The sequence below is a fragment of the Anopheles ziemanni genome, chromosome 2 (genome assembly GCF_943734765.1).
Source record: "Anopheles ziemanni chromosome 2, idAnoZiCoDA_A2_x.2, whole genome shotgun sequence".
NCBI classification, from domain to species: domain Eukaryota; kingdom Metazoa; phylum Arthropoda; class Insecta; order Diptera; family Culicidae; genus Anopheles; species Anopheles ziemanni.
This window is the reverse complement of record NC_080705.1, coordinates 84536742-84557178: the sequence shown is the minus strand read 5'-3', so window position 1 is coordinate 84557178 and position 20437 is coordinate 84536742. Positions and strand designations below refer to the sequence as shown.

General features: G+C 42.0%; 3 protein-coding genes across 4 annotated transcripts in view; 1 reads left to right on the top strand and 2 right to left on the bottom strand.

Moving 5' to 3' along the window:
• Positions 1 to 10916, bottom strand: part of LOC131286547 (homeotic protein proboscipedia) — a 28187-nt gene extending 17271 nt beyond the window's left edge. The window contains exon 1 of the mRNA XM_058315515.1: positions 10332 to 10916. Coding sequence (XP_058171498.1) covers positions 10332 to 10411 — 80 coding nt within the window. The 5' untranslated portion in view covers positions 10412 to 10916. The remainder of the gene's footprint in view (positions 1 to 10331) is intronic.
• Positions 10917 to 12731: 1815 nt separating this feature from the next.
• Positions 12732 to 13563, top strand: LOC131281315 (fas-associated death domain protein). The gene is made up of 2 exons (XM_058310592.1): positions 12732 to 13098; positions 13162 to 13563. Exons 1-2 carry the CDS (start codon positions 12753 to 12755, stop codon positions 13539 to 13541), a joined length of 726 nt encoding a protein of 241 aa, XP_058166575.1. The 5' UTR covers positions 12732 to 12752; the 3' UTR covers positions 13542 to 13563.
• A 347-nt stretch (positions 13564 to 13910) lies between these two features.
• On the bottom strand, positions 13911 to 16885 carry LOC131281785 (eukaryotic translation initiation factor 4E1). 2 transcript variants are annotated; one of them, XM_058311134.1, is made up of 4 exons: positions 16789 to 16885; positions 15422 to 15811; positions 15251 to 15338; positions 13911 to 15184 (listed from the first exon to the last, which is right to left on the bottom strand). In XM_058311134.1, the coding sequence occupies exons 1-4, from the start codon at positions 16816 to 16818 to the stop codon at positions 15027 to 15029; spliced, it is 666 nt and encodes a 221-aa protein (XP_058167117.1). In that variant the 5' UTR covers positions 16819 to 16885; the 3' UTR covers positions 13911 to 15026. The 2 variants fall into 2 exon arrangements, with proteins under 2 accessions (XP_058167117.1, XP_058167119.1); XM_058311136.1 differs by having other exon boundaries at positions 15422 to 15808; positions 16789 to 16875.
• Between the last annotated feature and the right edge of the window lie 3552 nt (positions 16886 to 20437).

Below are 20437 nucleotides of genomic sequence, written 5' to 3'. Positions count from 1 at the left end.
ACCCGGTTTCGCAACATCTCTCGGGGCTCGAAGAAACCTGCCGCTCGAGCTTGAGGTACCGATCCGGTACTTGAACCGTGCACTTGGTTTGTAAGTGAAAGGGCGTAGATGGAAAAAATATATAGCGATCAGAAAAAAAAGCAGCGGCATCCATAATAATATAGTTATGTTACATACTCATTTTTAATATGAAAATTTCGTTTTTCAATACTTTCTCTATCTACATCAAGTATCGGTAAACATTTTCTAGAAAGAAAATCTAGGGGCGAGGCGCCAGATCTCAACTTTCTATGTTTTTAAACCAAAATTGTACAAACATATTGCTTGTACAGACTATCTAAATCGCAAAGCTATAAAGCAAATTACTATTTCCCAGTTGTTTAGAAGAATTAAGTAATAATTATTTTTAATTTGAGCGCAGCCTTATCGATCGAAACGAGGAAAAATGCAATAGAATGGCTGGTTGAAGCAAATTAATAATAACAATATAATAAATTCATGTTAGCTCTAACAGAAACATTGGTATTGGTATACACTTCGACGAATGAAATGTTTACGGAACTGATAAAATTGCAAACGGCGCAAACACCTTCGACTCTAGCAACATTGTACAAGTACTTGATTGATGTTTTTAAATAAACATACCCATATAGGATGTAGTAAGTTATTAAAACATTTGATGGTTTACTTAGGAGTTATCGTGAAACCTTTCAACAAATAACACATTCATATTTGCTTCCTACGTGGTTTACAATGTAGAACAAACTTAGTTGTAGCAAAAATCTTCCACATTCCAAATAAGAACATACCGAACTGTCCGACCGAATCGTATGGTGTACAGTTAAAGTTAAGTAAAGTTGTTTTACAATGCGAACGCTTGGTTGTTCATTATAAGAATGAGTTATTTGCAACGATGAACAATATTCCATCTTTCGGTCTTAGAACGATGCGTCGATAGAATGGAAAGAGATCGAATAGAAGCTTCTCTAATTAGCTTCGGTAGTAGTAAACTTTTGTACGTACGTACACCTCCACTCTCATCTGCTAGCTAGCCTTGCCCATCCACCCGAGCCTTTATTGCAGCATCGGATCGGCTTTTAAGCCGGACTTGGCGTTAGCTTTCCCTGCAGCTTTGGCATGCAATTCATGCTCAAGCATAAAATGGCGCTCGCCTGCCAGCGCTAATCTGTTTACTCCGTCGTTCCGGAGCCCTCCCCGGGCCCGGTGTGGGCGCACTAAAGCGCGACAGGGAAATTCACCGACCCGGTCCAATGGCACACGTTGAAGGGGAGGGGTACATATCCGTTACGTAACCGACCGACTAAAGTCGAACGCCCGGCTCGGACCGGCTCTGCTGCGCGGCGAAGGTTACGGATCCGGCCGGCGAGGCGTAGCGTTTCTTTTCGCTCGCAAAACGTGCAGTTTGCAGCCGGTGGTCGCGATGTCACACACCCCTTCTTTTCCTCCCAGCTGCGTCGGTCGATCGACCAATACATCACACGCCCTCTTCTTAAGCTCGATCTTCGGGAGCGACGATAAGCGACTGGAGTAATGTGGCAAGCCGCGAAATATGCCACTACTTTCCACAAGCTTCATCCGACCGGGGGACCCACCCACTGCGATTCACCACCATTGTGCCAGAGGGCGGCAGGTGTTTTGAAGGTGGATTTATTTTGCAATCACCAACCGACCGGTGGTGGCCATCGTGTCGTCGTCGTCGTCGCATTGTCGCCGCCTTGGGTGACATCACATTGACGTCAGCGGGAATTGGTGGCTGTCCGGGGAGGGAAAAAAATGGGCGTAGATTAGTACTAGTTTCGATTGCAATCTCTTACTTCCATTCTCGTCGTTAACCTGCTCCACCCGATCCGTCGATTGGGTCAACGACGGTTCTAATGAGACGCCAGATAACGACGATCTGAGAAGTGCTCGTATGCACCCGGGTGTTGCACGGTTTACGGGCCCATTTACATCATCGCTCAATTTGAAAGCAATTCCATACCAGGCGAGAAGGCGACGAGTGTCGGCATAGGATAATTTATCTTTCCGGCAATTTCAGTAAAGTAAGATAATGTCATTACGGTAATATGCATTCAAAGTTTTCTTTGCACCTGGGAAAACGCGATAATTCAAAAATTAATACCGGAATGCTGGAAACTTGCAACTTTGCAACCGACTCAGAATATAACCCATTGAAGACATTACACGGACAGTCCGATTTCCTTTAGTCTCTATTGGTTCTCTGAGCGATCGATTAAACCATCAATGCCACAGCTGTCGAATTTATAGAGGAAAAAGCCTAAATTATTGGCCGAATGGGCAAGTGAATGGGAAAAAATCTGCGCGAGGTCAACTCACCGTATGGCACTCTACAATAAATGGGAAATCGAAACGTAACCTTTATAAAACCGCCTTTGGAGACGTAAATCCAAGGCAACAATAAAAATCCTATCAGTGGTGACGGACGGCTTCAGCCAACAGGTGATTTTTAAATCTGGTATATGAGAACAAATTCGTGTCAAAACAACTTCTTTCACGACTCAAACGAAATGCTTAGTTAGTTCGTTAAATAAGCACAAGCGACTCAGTAATGCGTACAAGTTTCAATTTTGTGAAAAACATACAGTGCTGCAAATAAGTTGCTCGAGCTTACCGAAATATGTATTCCAAAAGCTTTTGCACAATTCTAACGGTTCTTCTAAATGAGCCAACGCAAGTATTTAAAATTTGCATTTAAAAAAATTGACAAATTTTAACGACTTTCAATGCAAAAACGGAAAACGCTGGCAATTTTCAGCTGAAAGCAAAATAAAGAGTAGCATTTCTGTTAAATTTAGAACAAGCTCAAGTGTATCATGCAAATGGAATCCGCCATGGCCAAAACACTAAACCATTACGTTTGGTTGTGTGTTAAAACAACTAGCTTTATTGCGGACCACGTGACCAAAGATTATTTAAAGCCAGACGGCGACAAGTGGTAAAAAAACCCTGGTACTTTATATTACTTTTGGAGCTGGTTACAGTATATTTAAAATGTTTTGGGGTCCCTTTACTCCCTTAGGACGCCATATCGTGGCTGAAAACCAGCGAGAAGGATTTGCACAAAGTCGCTGTTCTTCCTGTCAAGACTTTCGGCGTATGGAGAAGTGTATAGTGTGCAGTGTCTTCCGGAATTAAGCAACTTTATAAGAAAACATCATAAAGAGTACGATCCAGAAACCTGACCACAGTAAATCATGCCCTAAGATCATCGGAGGAAATGAACGGGTCAAATATAATTGAAATACTCCACACTGCTAACCCTCCTTATGTCTCCCAACTACAACCAATCGAAAAAAACTTTTTCAACAGTTAAAGGTAGGACCTATCCTAACATTTTAAAGTCCAAACGAAGTAGCATTTGGTCATGAATGCCTCACAACTAAAAAACATCATTACAAGATTGGTTTTGTCGCTTACTGGCCGGCGGACTATTTTTTAAAGGTACTAAAAAGATGTAACATTACAATTAGTTAGCTAATTTGAAGCATCTCCAAAGTATATTTTCGATGTTTCCAAGTACTTTGAAGCTACTTTCAAGCATCTCCAAAGTACATTTTCGGTATACCCAAGTTGAATACAATTAGTTAGTTCATTTTATTAACTAACTAATTGTAATTTCTTCGTTTAATTAGCTTGGTTAACGTTTTTCTTATAGCCGATGAAAATTTGGCAATTTTTTTTAATGCCAACGTTTTTTCAGAATGTTCGCACAGCTATCGGACTTGGATTTATCCAGCAAGTGAAGCTTCTACTTAACCTTTGAAGCTCATTTGTTAGATGCTAACGTGAAAACCCGAGCGTTTAGTGCTTAATAACTTTGCCAGTACTAGAAATTCTCCTCGTCAGTGACGATTCACGCAGACGTTGTCGTGTTTGCTACTCTTCAGACATCTTTATCAACACCTCGCTTTTACGAGACTGGATCGAGCTTAGGGGGGGAAAGCTAAAAGAAATAACAAAACCAAGCCACATTCAAACTCCATTCTGGAGTCTCCATGGGAGACGAGTACGTCCGGGCACAACGTCGAGGGCTGCACTTTAGCAATAAATTATATAATTTTTGCTGCACCATTCAATGCAGTACTTCCATCCCATCGACGTTGGAAACGATTGGAGAGAGTTGTTGGCGTTGGTTGAACGTCTATCTGTTGAATAAAATATAGACAGAGGTGGAGTGAGGGGAGCCTAAGCCTCAGATTACATTATTTTCGCAACCAAAGACTAAGGACCGGCGTGTCCCTGTCAAGGTCTGCGTGGTGACTGACATGCATTTACCGGCGGCTTAGCTTTCGATGTAACGGAAGGTAAATTTGATTAGACATAGTCGGGACAATCAAGCAAGCCCTCTCGCGCTACTTAAATCCCCGACGATCGTAATTCCGCCATCAAACAAAGGGATTGCGAAAAAGAAACAATCGAGTTAAACGTAGCAATTTCATTTGAAACAATGTTCCGCCACGCTAGGTACAAATCAAACCCATCCGCTGTTGCTCCGGGTGCTTGGCACATTCGCTAATTGATAATTTATCAGAAAATGGACTATACAAAACTTGATATGATAAAATCACCACGGTTACTTGAAGAGAACACAACAATCGTCGTTTGCGTTATCAACGGCGAGGAAAAGCTCCGTTTCGGTTTTTTCGGACGCGGGGCCAAGGTGTGGTCGCTCTTGGAAGGAGAATTGTGTCACAGTTCCAGTGCTCCCAGCCAGAGACTGCACCTCCTGCCAATTTCTCGGGAATCCCGGGAATAAATTAAACGCAAATCTAAATACCACGCGGACCACATGAAATCGTCCCGCGGTTAGCCCACCGAGATTCTTCTGTTTATCTTTGACCAAGCCCAGAGATGCAGCTACCGCGTAGTCACCACACCGCCCGTGGACTCTCCCGACCAGCGTGCATATCATGTCGTTAATCTCCGACAACATTTGGGTAGGCATAAAGCGGGGGGATATGGATGCTTATCCGATGTCGCTACCGGTGTTCCACCGTGGCCACCACGGGTTTACGAAAAGCTTGAAAGATAAAACGGAGCCCGATTGCGTTGTGTTTACCTGTTTGCACTGATAACATAGACACACGCAGACCGCGGGTCCGGACACGAGGGGTGAGGGTATGTTGTGCTGGGGTAAACACGGAACAGCATTACAGTACATCTACGGCATCTCCCTTCGGTTGGATGACTCCAGCATTCGACCAGAGAGGGCGGCTTTGTTGTTGGTTTGGGGCGGGTTTGTGCGCTTAGTGCACGTGCCGTGTTGCCCTCCCGGTGGATTGAGAATTTTATGCCACGAGCACGAGGTAATTTAATATTGCATCGGGCACGTTCCCGCAGCATCTGGTGCCCCGTTTCCTTCCCCTCCCCAGTTCCGAGGGGTGTACCACTTTACGCCGGTTTCAGTTAGTCGCGAACCTTGACATGCTCACTTCCGCATGAGTAACCCTTTCCGCGGGAACGACTTTGGCCGACGATCGTTCGAAGCAGATCGATTGCACCGAGAAAGCCGGAAGCAACGTTCGATCGGGAGGAAAGCTCACCAACAGAAACTCGGTCAACTGGAAATAGGAACAGACCGCACTCGAAGGGGATAAGGGCGTTTGTCGTTGTATCATTCTCCACCGACGAATCCCCATAGTTGCACCATTTCCTTTCTATTTGACTTTGTAATACGAGGGTTGCCTTTTAAGTTTCGGGATATGGAAAAACTAGTGATGCAATCTACCAACTAACAATTTTATCGTAAAGTTTGACTTTTTTGAGGTTATCCGTTCTTAGAACGTTTTGACATACGAACGCTATTTGTGTTGTTACAAAAATGTTTAAAGTTTCAATCAACACGAGTCTTTTTTGAGAGATCTTCGCTTCTTCAGGTGTTGAAAATCGTTGACCTCTAAGTTTATTTTTTACGTACGGGAATTTAAAGAAGTTATTTGGTGCTAGATCTAGGACTATATGGCGGATAACTCATCAAATCGATGTTTTGAGTACTCAAAACTGCAGTTTTTGAGCCGATGTGTGAGAGCTCGCATTGTCGTGGTGACGGGTGATCCGTCGACGGCGGTTGAATTTCTTGATTTCTTGGAAGACAACTGGCAAACAAATTGTTGTGTACTACTCAGAATAGACTGTTCTGCGTTGTTCTAGAGGTTTGGTTGCGATATATCCAGTTTTTCCGAAAAAAACATGCGACCATTTGCTTCGAAGTGCTTCGCGCGTGAACAACTTTGGTTGGATTCGGCTCATCTTGAAACACCACATACACTGGGCCCAAAGTTAATCCGGACGCTCAAAAAATGACCATGCGTCCGACTTTGTGGTCGATTTTAGAGTACTTAGAATTGATAACAATGATTTTTGTTCATTGCATCTTCTGGGTGCACCTTCTTCCTAAAAGAACGGTGAAAAAAATCGTACCCAAGCGGCGCAATAAACAATAGAGTGGAAAAAGTCAGAATTTTGACGGCCAATCGCAAAGTCGGACAGTTATATTTCATCGTACTTTTGTTAGCTAAAGTGGTGTGTAAGTTAGTTTCGACACTTTATATTTGTTATTATCGATGCAGACGGCTCTTGGGCATCGTTAGAAGCACTCGGATGATTCGATTTATTATTTTACTGAAGTTTTTATTGAAATATGCGTCACACTACTTTGTTGGAACGAACTATCATCATTTATCCATTATAACGATGGAAAAAGATTTCAAAACATATGAAATTAGACTAACATTAGCAAACTAACAGATTCAGACATCATTAAAAAGTATATAACATCAAAAAGTATTGTAAAATCACCAAAGAACTGCTCTTTGCAGCACACAATTCGGGAAAGGGGAGGAAGAACCAATCGATTCAACCCTTTTACTACTCCCGTAGATCTAAAAGAAACTTTACTAAAAGTGTTTGTTAAGTGCTCTAACTATTAGGAACTATTTACACTGGAATGGGCTGCATGCCAGAACCCCAGGAAAGAAATCATTAATATCGGAGAAAAATTGACAACTGATGTGTCAGAGCTGATGTCATTTAATATAATAATTTGAGGAACAAATTATATCATTCTACGTCGAAAAGATAGTTAAAATTAAACAATCATGATATTTTGTGCAAGTCCTGTTTACAGTTGACACAAAAATTAGCAATTTTTTCTCAGATAGATGGCGATACATATGGTGCGTTCGAGGGAAAGTGTTTAACCAAAACTGTCCGAGTTGTTGAAGGTTCCTTAATAATATGACAGAGCATGTTGGCTAAAGGAGTTGGAAAATTACATAATATTAGGGGTAGTAGATGAGAATTAGTAGACGAGCAATAGTAAATGGGTTACATTAAATGGTTTATCGAATCATTCTACCTTCCCTTTCCCGAAATGTGTGCTGCAAAAAGCAGTTCTTTGGTGATTTTACGATACTTTTTGAAGTTTTATACTTTTTAATGATGTCTGAAATTGTTAGTTTGCTAATGTAAGTCTAATTTCATATGTTTTTAAAAACTTTTTCAATCGTTATGATGGGTAAATGATGATGTTTCGTTCCAACAAAGTAGTGTGACGAATATTTCAATAAAAACTTCAGTAAAATAATAAATCGAATCATCCGAGTGCTGCTAACGATGCCCAAGAGCCGTCTGCATCGATAATAACAAATATAAAGTGTCGAAACTAACTTACACACCACTTTAGCTAACAAACGTACGATGAAATATAACTGTCCGACTTTGCGATTGGCCATCAAAATTCTGACTTTTTCCACTCTATTGTTTATTGCACCGCTTGGGTACGATTTTTTTCACCGTTCTTTTTGCACGTACTTCGTAGGAAGGTGCACCAAGAAGATGCAATGAACAAAAATCATTGTTATCAATTCTAAGTACTCTAAAATCGACCACAAAGTCGGACGCATGCTCATTTTTTGAGCGTCCGGATTAACTTTGGGCCCAGTGTATAGCCGATTGCAGTTTAGTTTCGGGCTCATTCACGTAAATCCACAACTCATCACCTGTCACGATATTAAAGACGAGTTTTGAAGCACCTCAATAGTATTTTTCGAGCATTTCTTCCAACCACTCGACACGAGTCTTTTTTTGAGAGATTGACAAATTGTGTGGAATCCAACACGAGCAAATTTTTTTAACAGTTAAATGTTCATGCAATATTAAGTATATGCTGGTCCCAGTAATACCTAAGGTTGTCTCTATCTCACAAAAAGTCACATGACGATCTTGCAATATCCGTTCACGCATAGCATCAATGTTTTTTAGAACAACAACTGATTTTGGACGACCTTCACGAAAATCATCTTGGAGTGAACTCCGATCACGATTTAATTCTCCAAATCATCAATAAATACTGATCATTGATGGAGCTTCATCGTCAAAAGTTGAATTAAGTTCATTCATGCACAACTGCTGTGTCAATTCACGTCGAAAGTTGCAAAAAATAATTGCCCGAAAATGTCCACGACCCAATTCCACATTTTGGCGGACATTGACACTTTTAACATTTTTTTAACAACGCAAATAGCGCTCGTATGTCAAAACGTTCTGAGTACGTATAACTTCAAAAACGCCAAACTTTACGATAAAATTGTTAGTTGGTAGATTGCATCACCAGTTTTTTCAAATCCCGAAACTTAAAAGGCAACCCTCGTACTAGTTAGAGTATACTTTCTCCGAACTGCACTGAAGTCCTTAAGCAGCTTTGTCAAATTGGTTTTGTTTCGACCAAATTCACCCACGTGTTCAAATTCGCTTTCTTCCAAGGAAACAACCAAAGAATCACGATTTAACGACGTTATATAAAGCGGAAGGAAACTTCCACAGGAGATTAGGTGAGGTTACAAAATGCTAGAGAAGCAGATCACAATGAAGCAAATGTGAAACTAGTCCTTTGTTTGATGTCGCATACTTTCGGAGGATACTTTCTAGATTTAAGATAAAGTTTTACGTAACCGTGGTGGATATTTGCAATGCACATAAAATCAGCCAATGACCAATGATGGCTGTTACATACGACAGACTGAGAAGCTGGATGCCTCAAATGCCAGCGAAAAGTTATCGTAATTCAACCAAACTGAAACAAATTATCTTAAACATATCTTTCTTATTGAGTCCAAAACATTAGTTGTTTAGGAGGCATTTTCTGATGCGACACCGCACTTATCGTGGAGAAAGTTGCATCCTTCGGCCAGTTTAGGCAGGTAAGTAGGTGGTGGTACTTGGGCAGTGATGCTTGCGTCGGACAGAAGTCAAACTAATTAAGAAGCAACAATTATCACCTTTAGCAGAGAAACTGGCCTCTTGACTGGGCTTTTGCGTCGCGGTCTAGTCATGGACCTGAGAGTTGTCGCGTGTGTTGAGTACAATGATGGTTTCATTTAACGGATGTTGCAAATGTTCGAAGAAATAAAAGCTAAAGAGGCTTAGGCTAGAGCCAAGAATTAATTAAGTAGTCTCAACGGGACTACAACCTAAGTTTAAAAATAAAAGAATTGACAACTGAGATCAGCTGAATTACACTGAAAAATACGTGTTTGATGACACAGCCTGTCCAGAACACATCACATTCATAAATACATGTCCATGAAACAGTTCTGTAAGATACATTAAAAAGAAATAAGTATTCGTCAGCAGGGGTCACTGAATAGAAATATTCGTACTTCACCTTGAACGTTAAAAAATCTCCATTAGTTGTGCTGTATTTACAACTGCCTTCATGGGAGGAATTTCATGGCATACAGCAATGGCATTGTCTTTTGAAATGTTAACTATTCCGGAACTATTGCGAACGAGCGTTAAACCTTTTTTGTTATTTACCATGAAACACCGCTTCCACGCTGACAATGCCCCGGACAGGAACATTTCAGGGACAGAAAATTCTTCTCTAATCTCTTCCCTAATGGCCCCGGTGTGGAAGAAGATATGCCGTAGAAAACGCAGCCAGCCAAAGGTGTCGAGGAAACAGGTTCCCCGATCGTCCCGATGCGACATTAAAACCGGACAGCAGCGGTAATAGCGGAAGTCAGAGCAACCTTTGAAATGGCAGAGCGAAGAAGATGGAACAAAAAAAAGGGGGAAACGCCTGCTACGATGGAGATACACTTTATCGCCAAGCTATGAAACTAGTAGAGTCGCAAAAAAAAAGTAAAATCCAGTCAGCGCAACCCTCGGGAACCGGTTCCCGGATGGACCGGACGGGCTTCTCTCCCGCGATCTAATACCTGCCCGTTCCAACAGACGCACGGAGACGCGCAAACAGGGTAGGTTTAATCCACCCCACATTCCCTTACCTGGTGTGCGTTAGCATCCCGGACGAGTTCCAGTCCACATTCTCGATATCGGACGACGTTTTCCCATTCGATATCGACATCTTGTTCCGGTCCGGATTCGCGTATTCGATGGGGCGTCCGCTTTGCTTTGCGCTGGAGTGCTCCTCACTAGTGGCCCTTTCACCAGTCGTTTCCTTTCGGTGCGTGGGATGGTGCGTTTTTCTCGACCAAAATTGCTGCTTTTCACTGCTCCAACAGCATTTGCGGCGTCGGGCGTTAATGGCCTTCAATCCGCGCTTCAACCGCTGACCATGGCCAATTATCTATGGCACCGGCCAGCCCCCTTTGGGGTGCGTGTACACGATGAGGGGGCAACCCGCTAGGTCACGAAATTTCCCTGCACATACACGCAAACAACACACGGGCCGGATCTTTCTTTGCTGCTTCTCTCGATTCTAGTTTCACTGTATCCACATTCGATGACCTTTCCGCTTCGCTTCGATACACGATACGGTTGAAATTGTGTATATTTAGAACACACTCATTTGACGTTTGGTTGTTGATGTTGGGTTTTATTCCTTTTCTTATTGAACGATGTTTGTTAGAATCTAATCACCAGCTACACTTTTTCTAAAGCACTTAAAAAAAGGAAACAAAATTGGATAAATAGGATTAACACGACCGCACCTGAAAAAGCAAACACGCATACCGGCAGGTGATAACAATCGACGCCTGCCATGCACACGGGAAGGGGAGCTTTCCGTATTCGGGTTCTGATTCAATTCAAAACCTGCCGCCCCCATGCGCGAAGGGTAATTCAAAACCACAACGGATGGAATCCCGGAAAGTGCGATATTCCCCGGACAAAACGATGGAAATCCAGAAGCACCACAATGCACATACACACACCCACGCACAACGTACGCACACACAATGCACCGATGGAAAATGTTTTTCCATTTGGGTACTTTCGCAGCACAATGGGGACACTTCTTTCACTTCACCTAGGGCGCTACGGATTTGCCTGTACGATTACATAAAACAGCAGCCATACATCGAACCGACCGTACATCGGGACGCGATGGGATGAAAATATTTACATTCTACCGTGCGCGGTTCATCTGCGATGCTACTCAGTTCCACATCTCCTCACCGTTTCTCTCGACTACGTAGGCAACGACGTTGATGATGCTGGTAAAGACGATGCATATGGCATGAGCAACCTGCCAACTTGATGCGAACTAAACGCACTTCCGCCGTGACGAAAGAGAACCCCACTTGGTGTGTCACGGCTGCTGCGATCGATTACCGTGCGGGTGGTTGTTGATACACGGACACATTGCATATCGGGGTTTCCGAGCGCAATATGACGGCGACCTTCCAAACGCTGCTCGCCGTACGCATGCACACACTTTTTCCAGCTCAATTTGAGGGTGTTGTTTGGGACCCCGGGTCGTAGAACGGGCCCGAAAATGTACACGTTTCCACCTTTTCGCCAGGAACACACAACGCGGTGGCAGCGGATGCGGATGCCGTCTGGCACAACAATGTGCGCAAAATTTTACACTCGTGCTCTCTTCTCACTGCGTTGGGAAAACTTTCAATATGGTCGACGCCATAGTAGCGTCACAGAGTGGTTGCTTGGATGTTGGCTTTCTGTTTAATTTAGTTTCCTAACTCACAGAGCGAGCGAAACGTAATCACCATTCTTCCCTCAGGCACACTTTAGGCTCAGTGTATGTTGTTACAGATTGGTTCTTGTTTGAGGAGCTTCATCAAACTTTCACAAGCAGATTTTTCCCACGACATCACCGTCCGCGAAAGCTGCTTGTTTGCTCAAAAGCAACACCGATTTTATTATCTCCGCCTTATCATTACACTCTGACGGTCGGTTATCAAAAACCGACACGGGCTTCGCGAACGGTTAATTTACTCAGTTATTGCTCAGCTGATGAGTGCGCCGAAGACTCGATATAACAAGCGCTTGGCAGTCCACCAACGACCGCTACGTGTTCTCGACTGCTCAGCCACTTGACGAAGACTGTACTTCAGTCGGGGCAGAAAAGTACATTGTTTTTGTTTTGAACTACGAACTTCCATCCCCACTACCATTACGGTTTTCTGTTCGTGTCGCGATCTTGCGAGAAACGGGCTGTTGTTCGTGTCGCTTGTTTGCATTCGAGCCAGGTCCAATATCCCGCCGATTTCGATGTATTCAGTTCTTAAAGGACGAATAATTATCAGAACTATCACCTGAAAATATTAAAATATATATTTAAAACTATCATACACCTAGATTAACAAAACATCTATCACGAACAACCTTATGCAAACACGGCAGTATAAACGCGACGTCTCGTGACAGGCGCGCAAATGTATTTGGCAGTTCTTTCCGAAAAGCTGTTTTCTTTTCCGCCCGCGTATCACCCACAACAATTTCCGATGGAAATATTCGTTCAGGATCGTGTTTTGTACGAACAGTTGTGCAAGGACTATTTGAACTTAAAACTGTTGGCACAGAATGCATGCACCAGCCCCGAGCGCTTGGAACGGTGCAAACAGCTCATCTGGGAGGATGTCCACTCGAGAAGGAAACTGAGTAGGGTGGCTAGTTTCGAGGATCTTCTGCAGTTGTTGGAGCAGCGAAATCTTCTCAGTCTCCTGAAACCGGAGGTCATAGAGCGGCTCGAGCTGGTACTAAGTTCGGATGATATTGCAAAGGCTGTCAAGTTGTACCGGCAAACAATCAGCTCACACTATCCAGCAATAAGGAGATTCTATCTGGAAGGTTGGTTTCACTACTTTCATAATCTACATTAAAATAATAACCTTTCTCTAATACTTTCTACAGATCTCCGTCAACGTGATCGTAGATCGTTGCTCGAAAAAGAGGTGGAAAAGATAAAGTTAGCAGAACAAAGCACCGTTTCCGCATTTCATGGAAAGTACCTCCAGCAGCGAGAAGCTATATACAGTTTACTACAGAATCAAGTCGGAAAAGAATGGAGGGTCTTCGGCAGATACCTTAACATCGCGGAAGCTGAGTTAGATGAAATCAACGAGCGTCATAGAAACGATTTAAAGAGTCGAATATACGAGATGCTAATAGGTGTGGAGCAAAAATTGGGCGAAAGTTCTGGGGAACAATTTATTTCTACCTTAACGAAAGCTTTGGAAAACATCCGGAGAAAGGATTTGAAACGAAAGGTGGAAAATATGCTTGATGTTTAAAGTGCCATCATCATTCGAGCAAAGTCTTACATTAGTTAAGTTTTTATTACAAATCTACTCACACGCGTCAGGGATATAAGCAATAATTTCTCAGAGTATCACATGAGGAAGGGAGAAATTATGATTTGAGAAATATATACTGCTATCTTTTATGAGCAACGATATTTATCTACAAAACAGTAAATTCCTTGATTATTTCGGTGATAGTACGCAATCAGCATACAATATTTCCTTTCAAATATGACATTAAAGTTTAACTCACCAAACACTCATTAAAACAAAGAATGGCAAAACATTTATTACAACTTTCTTTGTTCTTTTAACTGATTAGTTATTAAGGGACAAATAATTGGATGCAAAACAAACAAATAACACTACCAAGGATATTTATTTCAAGTTCTTTATTTCTGTAACGATTTTTTTTACTGAATAATTTACGATACAATTTGCATTAACATAAAAAAGTAATATAGTTGGTATTACAAATTAATCAATCAGCAACAGCAGCCGTTTCTATTTATGTATATGGGGGAGGTTTATAATCAATGTATGCATAAAAGGTAGCCATAATTAGTAGATAATTCCATTATACATGTGGTCATATAAAGAGCGCACAAATCCATTCCCTGGTATGCCCTAGATATCAATACGATCCAGCGCAAAACTCATTACACGTGTGCAAGGAAGCGTGTATACGGGCGAAAGTGCTGTGCTTTGCCCTACTCTCTAATCGATGCGTGCAATTCACCGTCTAGTACGTTTCCTTCCCACAAGCAAAGCACCACAACGACAACCAAGGAGAACTTTGTTGATGCTGTTTTACAATATTCAACCAAAATCCTTTAACCTACGCAAACCAAGCGAAGCAGTTTGTAATGAGCATTTCAATCGTGATGGGGCATTCCACGGCAAAAAAGAACCGTTGCTACGCAACCCACGTGCATCCTACACTGCTATCCATAAGATCGAAAGTATCAGAACTGCTCAACCAAGCAGAAACGGCAAAGAACCAATTAATTGGAGACGGGGCAGATATTTGCTGATTGAACACAGGCGGTTTTTAGTCGATTGGGTGGTACTAATCTGACACGTGTAAATGTGTAACTTCGAATGACCCCACTCTGAGTGGAAAAGTCGAAATCTTGTTTTCTCGCGAGCTAACCCTAAAGACATGTTATACAGCCAATAGTTCGTTCGTTCCATCTCTCGTGAATTCGAATTCCATCCCGCGGTCTTCTTTCGACCAATCTCCTGCTCACCATCTGTGATCATTTGAATAGTAAATTCTTTTTCAATTCGCATGCCGATGCTAGCTAACGTTATCCTAGTTCATAAAAAAATCGTTTCCTTACTACACTGTGGTTTTTCACAGTGTCACCACATCCTCATACATCTCCTATTTCATCATCCTATAGGGGCATATCCTCATTCACGTTCACACACCTGGTGTATAATGGTACAATATGATAAGCTACGCATTCTCTATTAGACAGAGTAAGTTGCCTTTGTGGACGAGCCCGATTTGATCATAGTGTCCTTGTGGTTCTGATAATAGATCTGTGCACGAAGACCTAACCGTTCCTTGTAGGTGCGTCCGATGTCCATCACCGCCTCTCGGTTCTGAAAGTTAGCAGTCCAGATAGCTACGAGGATTAAAAAAGAAATGTAAATAAAATTTGAACCACTTCCGACGCCGCACGCAGACTCACAAATTTTATCGATCTTTTGGCGAACATTTACAATTGCGCCACAGATGTCGTCCGAGTGTTCGAAACTTTCTCCAATGAGACACAAGGCCTAGATAAATGAATCAAATGGAAAAAAATATAAATATGTAATGCTGGAAACTACCTCCAGTGATTTGGAAAGCATGGACCTACCGTGTCCAACCAATACTTGTCCGAAAGATGCTTGTTCATGTTGACCGTCCATCGGCCACCGCGATTGTTTGCCTCATCTTCCCACATCGGGCGGATGTGCGACTTGAACAGCATGTAATCTGTGCCTACTTTGATCTCGGACGGTCCACGGATGTGATTGTACAGGCTCCAGAAGTCCTCGACGGTGGAGAAACTCGCTACTTCGTTCATCGACTCGGCCCATGACTTCGAACGGTCCAGTTCTAGGTACCACAGTGTCCAGGTGTGTTGCAGCGGGTGCTTAATGAGGTTTTCCGGATCGATCGTTTCGGCTGCAGCACCCGGTTGCTCTGTAAGCGTTTGGATCTGGTTCTGACTACTGCTCTGCTCCGAGCTCTCTGAGCTTTGCTGCTGCATGGAGAAGATGAAGAAAAGTTGTATTACCATATTACTCGATTATTCGACTTGGTAGAGAATTTTTGCTATTACGAAATGGCAGCGATGGCGGTATGGGTAAAAATCGAAGTTCAAAGGTATCTCCAGCATTCTTGCGTTGTTTCGTGCAACTTTGTTCGAGATGAAACCTTAACTGATTGCTCTCAACTGACAATTACCAACGAAGTCTCGGGTGTAAGTAGGTTGCTAGATCATTATCCTTCGTTCTATTCTACTAACTACCATGGAAACTGCAATGTTACGAATAATCTAAAAAATATACTCGCTGCCGCTCGGTTTATTTCATACCCGCACGTATCCACGTGAATTGCATAGAGAAAAAAAGGGAAAGTGTCAGTCGACCTTCTCTTTTTCCCTTTCAGTTCTGTATGTTCCATTTCCATTCCGCTGCAATCCGGATGACTTGTCAAGGGGCGCAGTAACTGCTGCAAGCTATAACCTCAAAAAATGCATCGGGGAAGTCCCGGAACGCAGGGAACCATCAAGACCGCGTCACGCGCCCGACAAATCAGCCGACACTGATAACAACTGGCGCTGGTTCACAACGCCGTCAAGGCTGTCCGATTTTCTCAATATATGCTCCATATTTGGTATTTCATGTATTGAGAGCATCGAGGCATTTCTTTTCGCGCTTTTTTCTTTGAGCTACACACGTTCTTAAATCATCAGCCCGTGCACTTTGAACTCTTTTCTGCAGATCTTCCAACATGTACCACCTGTAGCAGACCGGACAGCAGAATTGTGCACGAGGATTCAATATGGAGTTTTAGCCATGTTACATTATGCAAAGGCACTGACTGGTCCCTCGTCGGCACTAGCTCGCTGTACTTTGCCAATTAGAAGGTTATCTACGGCGCTACACGTACACAAAATGCATCAAACGAAACAAACCACACAGCTAATCGGGACCAAACACCCCAAGGATCAATTACCTCGACTTCTTCACTAGATTTTCCAGCCATTTTGCTCGCTATTTTAACTTTAATTGCACCAAACCACCACTCTTTTCGCACTGGATGATGAGGGAAATTTGTAGTGTTGGCAGAATCGGGATTCAGAAGATTCGAAGATTCGACCCCTTGACGGATTAAAAAGACTCGGGTTCCAAAGATTTATCCCATTTGACGGATTCCACTAATTTGATAAGATTGGGATTCGAATCAGATTTGATTTGTTTGTGATTCGTATCAGATTTGATTTGTTTGGGACTCGATTTGATTCGGTTCAGACTATATCGCAATCTATTTGAATGTGATATACAGGCTGGCCCCGGTTTTCGCCACCAAACGGGACTTTGACAGCGACGAAAACCAAGGCTAGCGGACTACAGTTCTTACGTTTATAATACCTACTCAAGACTTGAAAGACACAAAACAAAAGTTGGATGTGTACATTATTCTCATCTGAATTTTTAGTGATTAATATGAAGGTGTTCTAGAAACTATAACAAAGTTTGTGTATTTAATCATCAAATCAATGTCCATCAAACAATGCCGTTTAGGTTTACAATAATACATTCAGTGCTTCAATTGGAAGATATTTTTTATTGTGCAAAGTAGTCTGAAGCAGAAAACCTGCACTACTCGTTTATGAGTCCATGTTCGGATCTTCTGTCATACAAAATGCAATGAATCATATGAGTAAAGAACAAAGCACGCTACTATAAACCCGCTTCGAACGATTTGTCAAACGACGAGAACCGAGGCTGACGAAAACCGGGGCCAGCCTGTAACTCGATCTAGACACGAGGTGAGTTGAAACAAATCATATGAAAAATTGGCATGTTAGATGTGCATGTATGATACGATTGATTGGGATTCGGATTCGGAGATCTGGATCTCCAAAGATTGGAATCCCAACCGGGAATTGATTTTCCCAACACCAGAAATTTGGGCAGTTACGAAGAGTTACATCCTTTGACAGCTAATGTCAAGAGATAACGCCATTCCGACAAGCAAGGTGAACACATGATTGTTCTTGTCGTGTGGGTTGTATATACCGTGGACAAACGTAACGCATTAGTAGAGTTGAAAATGCGCTTCAGTTAACCGTCACCCGTTCAACCAAACCTACATACGTAAACGTTCAACCGGACTACCCGGGTAGTCCATACATTTTGTATGGGAGACTCCGTTTTGCTGTACTTAAGACTTAATAACTTTTTATCTAGACGTCGGATCGATTTGAAATTTTCAGTGAAGATACTTGAAAGTGTTTCCCACAATGTTGTGTAGTTTTTATAATTTTAAAAATTCATTAAGTATGTTAATTTGAGGTTCCAAAAAATTTCACCATTCACATCTATGACCGAAACCTGTGTAGCTTCAACATTTTAGATAAGAGTTTGCATTTTATGTATTTCAGTATACGTATCTTTGATCATTGAATCTTAATTACTTGAAATTTTCAGAAATTTATTAAATTTTTTTAAACATGTTTTAGAAATGTTCAAGTAGGATTGTTTCATTCGAAAACACGAATTCGATAATTTAAACATTTATGCCTTACGTTTAGGCATTAAAATCTTAGTCTAATATTAAACACAAGTATGCTATACATCATTTTGTTCAGAAAATGTGCGCCACAAACACGTTTATTAATCCGTTTCTAGTCGACTATGTGTGTGATTCAAAGTACAACAAAAGTTAAGTAATAGTGAGCGTTATGGAAAAACTCAATTCTTTGAATAGATAAAACCGAACAGACTTATAGAAGAATTACTAGGAACAGCATTTCTGACGAAAAAAGAATTAAATAACGGACAATACTTTGTTCCCAGTTGAAGCATGAAGATAGCATGAAGCGACTGAGAGTTTATTAATTTTTACAATATTTTATGCAATTTTCCAAAACATTTCAAGTAGTTAAGTATCTACGAGCAAATATATCAGTACTAAAATACAGAAAAAGCAAACTTCTATGTAAATTATATGAACTACACAGATAAATGGTTGTAGATGTGAATGGTGAAATTTTTTGGAACCTCAAATTAACATACTTAATGAATTTTTAAAATTATAAAAACTACACAATATTTTGGGAAACACCCTCAAGTATCTTCACTGAAAATTTCAAATCGATCCGACATCTAGATAAAAAGTTATTAAGTCTTAAGTACAGCAAAACGGAGTCTCCCATACAAAATGTATGGACTACCCGGGTAGTCCGGTTGAACGTTTGAGGGGTATCAACCAAAAACCGCAAATAAAAATTATTTCAATTCCTTGGAAAATTTTTTTTCTTCAGCAAAACGATCGAAAATGAATTTTTCTAGGTATTCTAAAAATTTCATGCCGATACGTCAATCCAATCAAAAGTTAGAACAAAACAAAACTCCAAAAACTACCCGGGTAGGCGGTTGAACGGGTGACGGTTAAGCACCGGTTTTCAATAATATCATAAAATTGCAGCAAAAGCTGAAGTTACAATTAATTAATGCACAGTATTAACGGACATAAACCTGATAAATGGTCTATAACAAATATACACATACCAACCATGCACATACCCAACCAACGAAAATTTGTGTGTGTGCTGTTTATGTTTAAAATGGATTGAAATCGCTACAAACGAGTAATTGTTTTATTTTATTTATTATTACCATATATTTACTCCTACTAGAGTATTTAGTTGTGTACTCTAAACCAAATTAACGGTTTATGAAACGTGACATGCAACATTTCACTCGGCTTCGAAATCCTCGCTACCAGAACCATTCGGTTTGAGGTCGATCAACTGAACCGAGGGTGGTAGTCCTACTAAAGTTCGTAGGGCGTTTGCGTAAACGAGCTTCGCAGCAGTCAGACGCTTTCTGGCAATATTTTCCTCAGCCAGCTTCTTTTGTTCCTTTTCCATCAGCATTACCGCGATCTTCGTCTTTGCGCGGCTAAGCCGAGCCGCTTCCGTGTTTCGCCGACGTTGCTCCGCCTGCGATGGTGTACGTGCTGGCACCGGAAACTTGCGAGCCATGTTCTTGTGGTACACCAGCGGAACTTCGCAATTTTCCAACGCGATCATTGTGTTCCAACGACGTAGTGAAATTTTTCCATTCGCGCGTGGTACCAGGTTTTGAATCTCCGAAGAACCTATGGTTGCTCGCCTTGCTGTCGGGTCCGGGAAAACCAACGTTTCGCTTGACTCGGAGCATTCGCTCTGGTGCGACATGGTTTCACTGTGCTCACTGTCACACGCGATCTGCAAACGGCATTCTTCGGCGGAAGTATCCTCGCTGCTGCTAGTTATGGTGTTAGCATCCGGAGAGTGTATGTTTTCTGCATGTTCCCGTTGGAGGCGGGACCAGTCCAGCGACAAGCACACACGGTGATCGTCACTAGCTTCATGCTTACGGGCTGGCGAGTTGCTGTACCGGAATACCACGATCGGCTCTGGAATTTCAGGATCGATCTCCTGTTTTGGTTTAAAACGAGCAGACATACTTGAATACTGTCTAGCTTCGAGACTGTATCGCTGCGATGAGGGCCAAATTAAACTGTGGCTCCAACACGAGCTCGATCGGACGTGAACTCCACGATTGGCGAGAATATACTGTGTGTCTGCTGCTTCCTTGGAAAGAGGTAAGAA

Excerpts from the sequence above, each read along its gene's own strand:
- LOC131281315 (XM_058310592.1), top strand. The coding sequence starts at position 12,753 with ATGGAAATATTCGTTCAGGATCGTGTTTTGTACGAACAGTTGTGCAAG. Across the intron at positions 13,099-13,161 it reads AAGGAGATTCTATCTGGAAG|ATCTCCGTCAACGTGATCGT; the intron begins GTTGGTTTCACT and ends TACTTTCTACAG.
- LOC131281785 (XM_058311134.1), bottom strand. The coding sequence starts at position 16,818 with ATGGCTGGAAAATCTAGTGAAGAAGTCGAG. Across the intron at positions 15,812-16,788 it reads AATCTAGTGAAGAAGTCGAG|CAGCAAAGCTCAGAGAGCTC; the intron begins GTAATTGATCCT and ends TTCTCCATGCAG. Across the intron at positions 15,339-15,421 it reads ACAAGTATTGGTTGGACACG|GCCTTGTGTCTCATTGGAGA; the intron begins GTAGGTCCATGC and ends TCATTTATCTAG.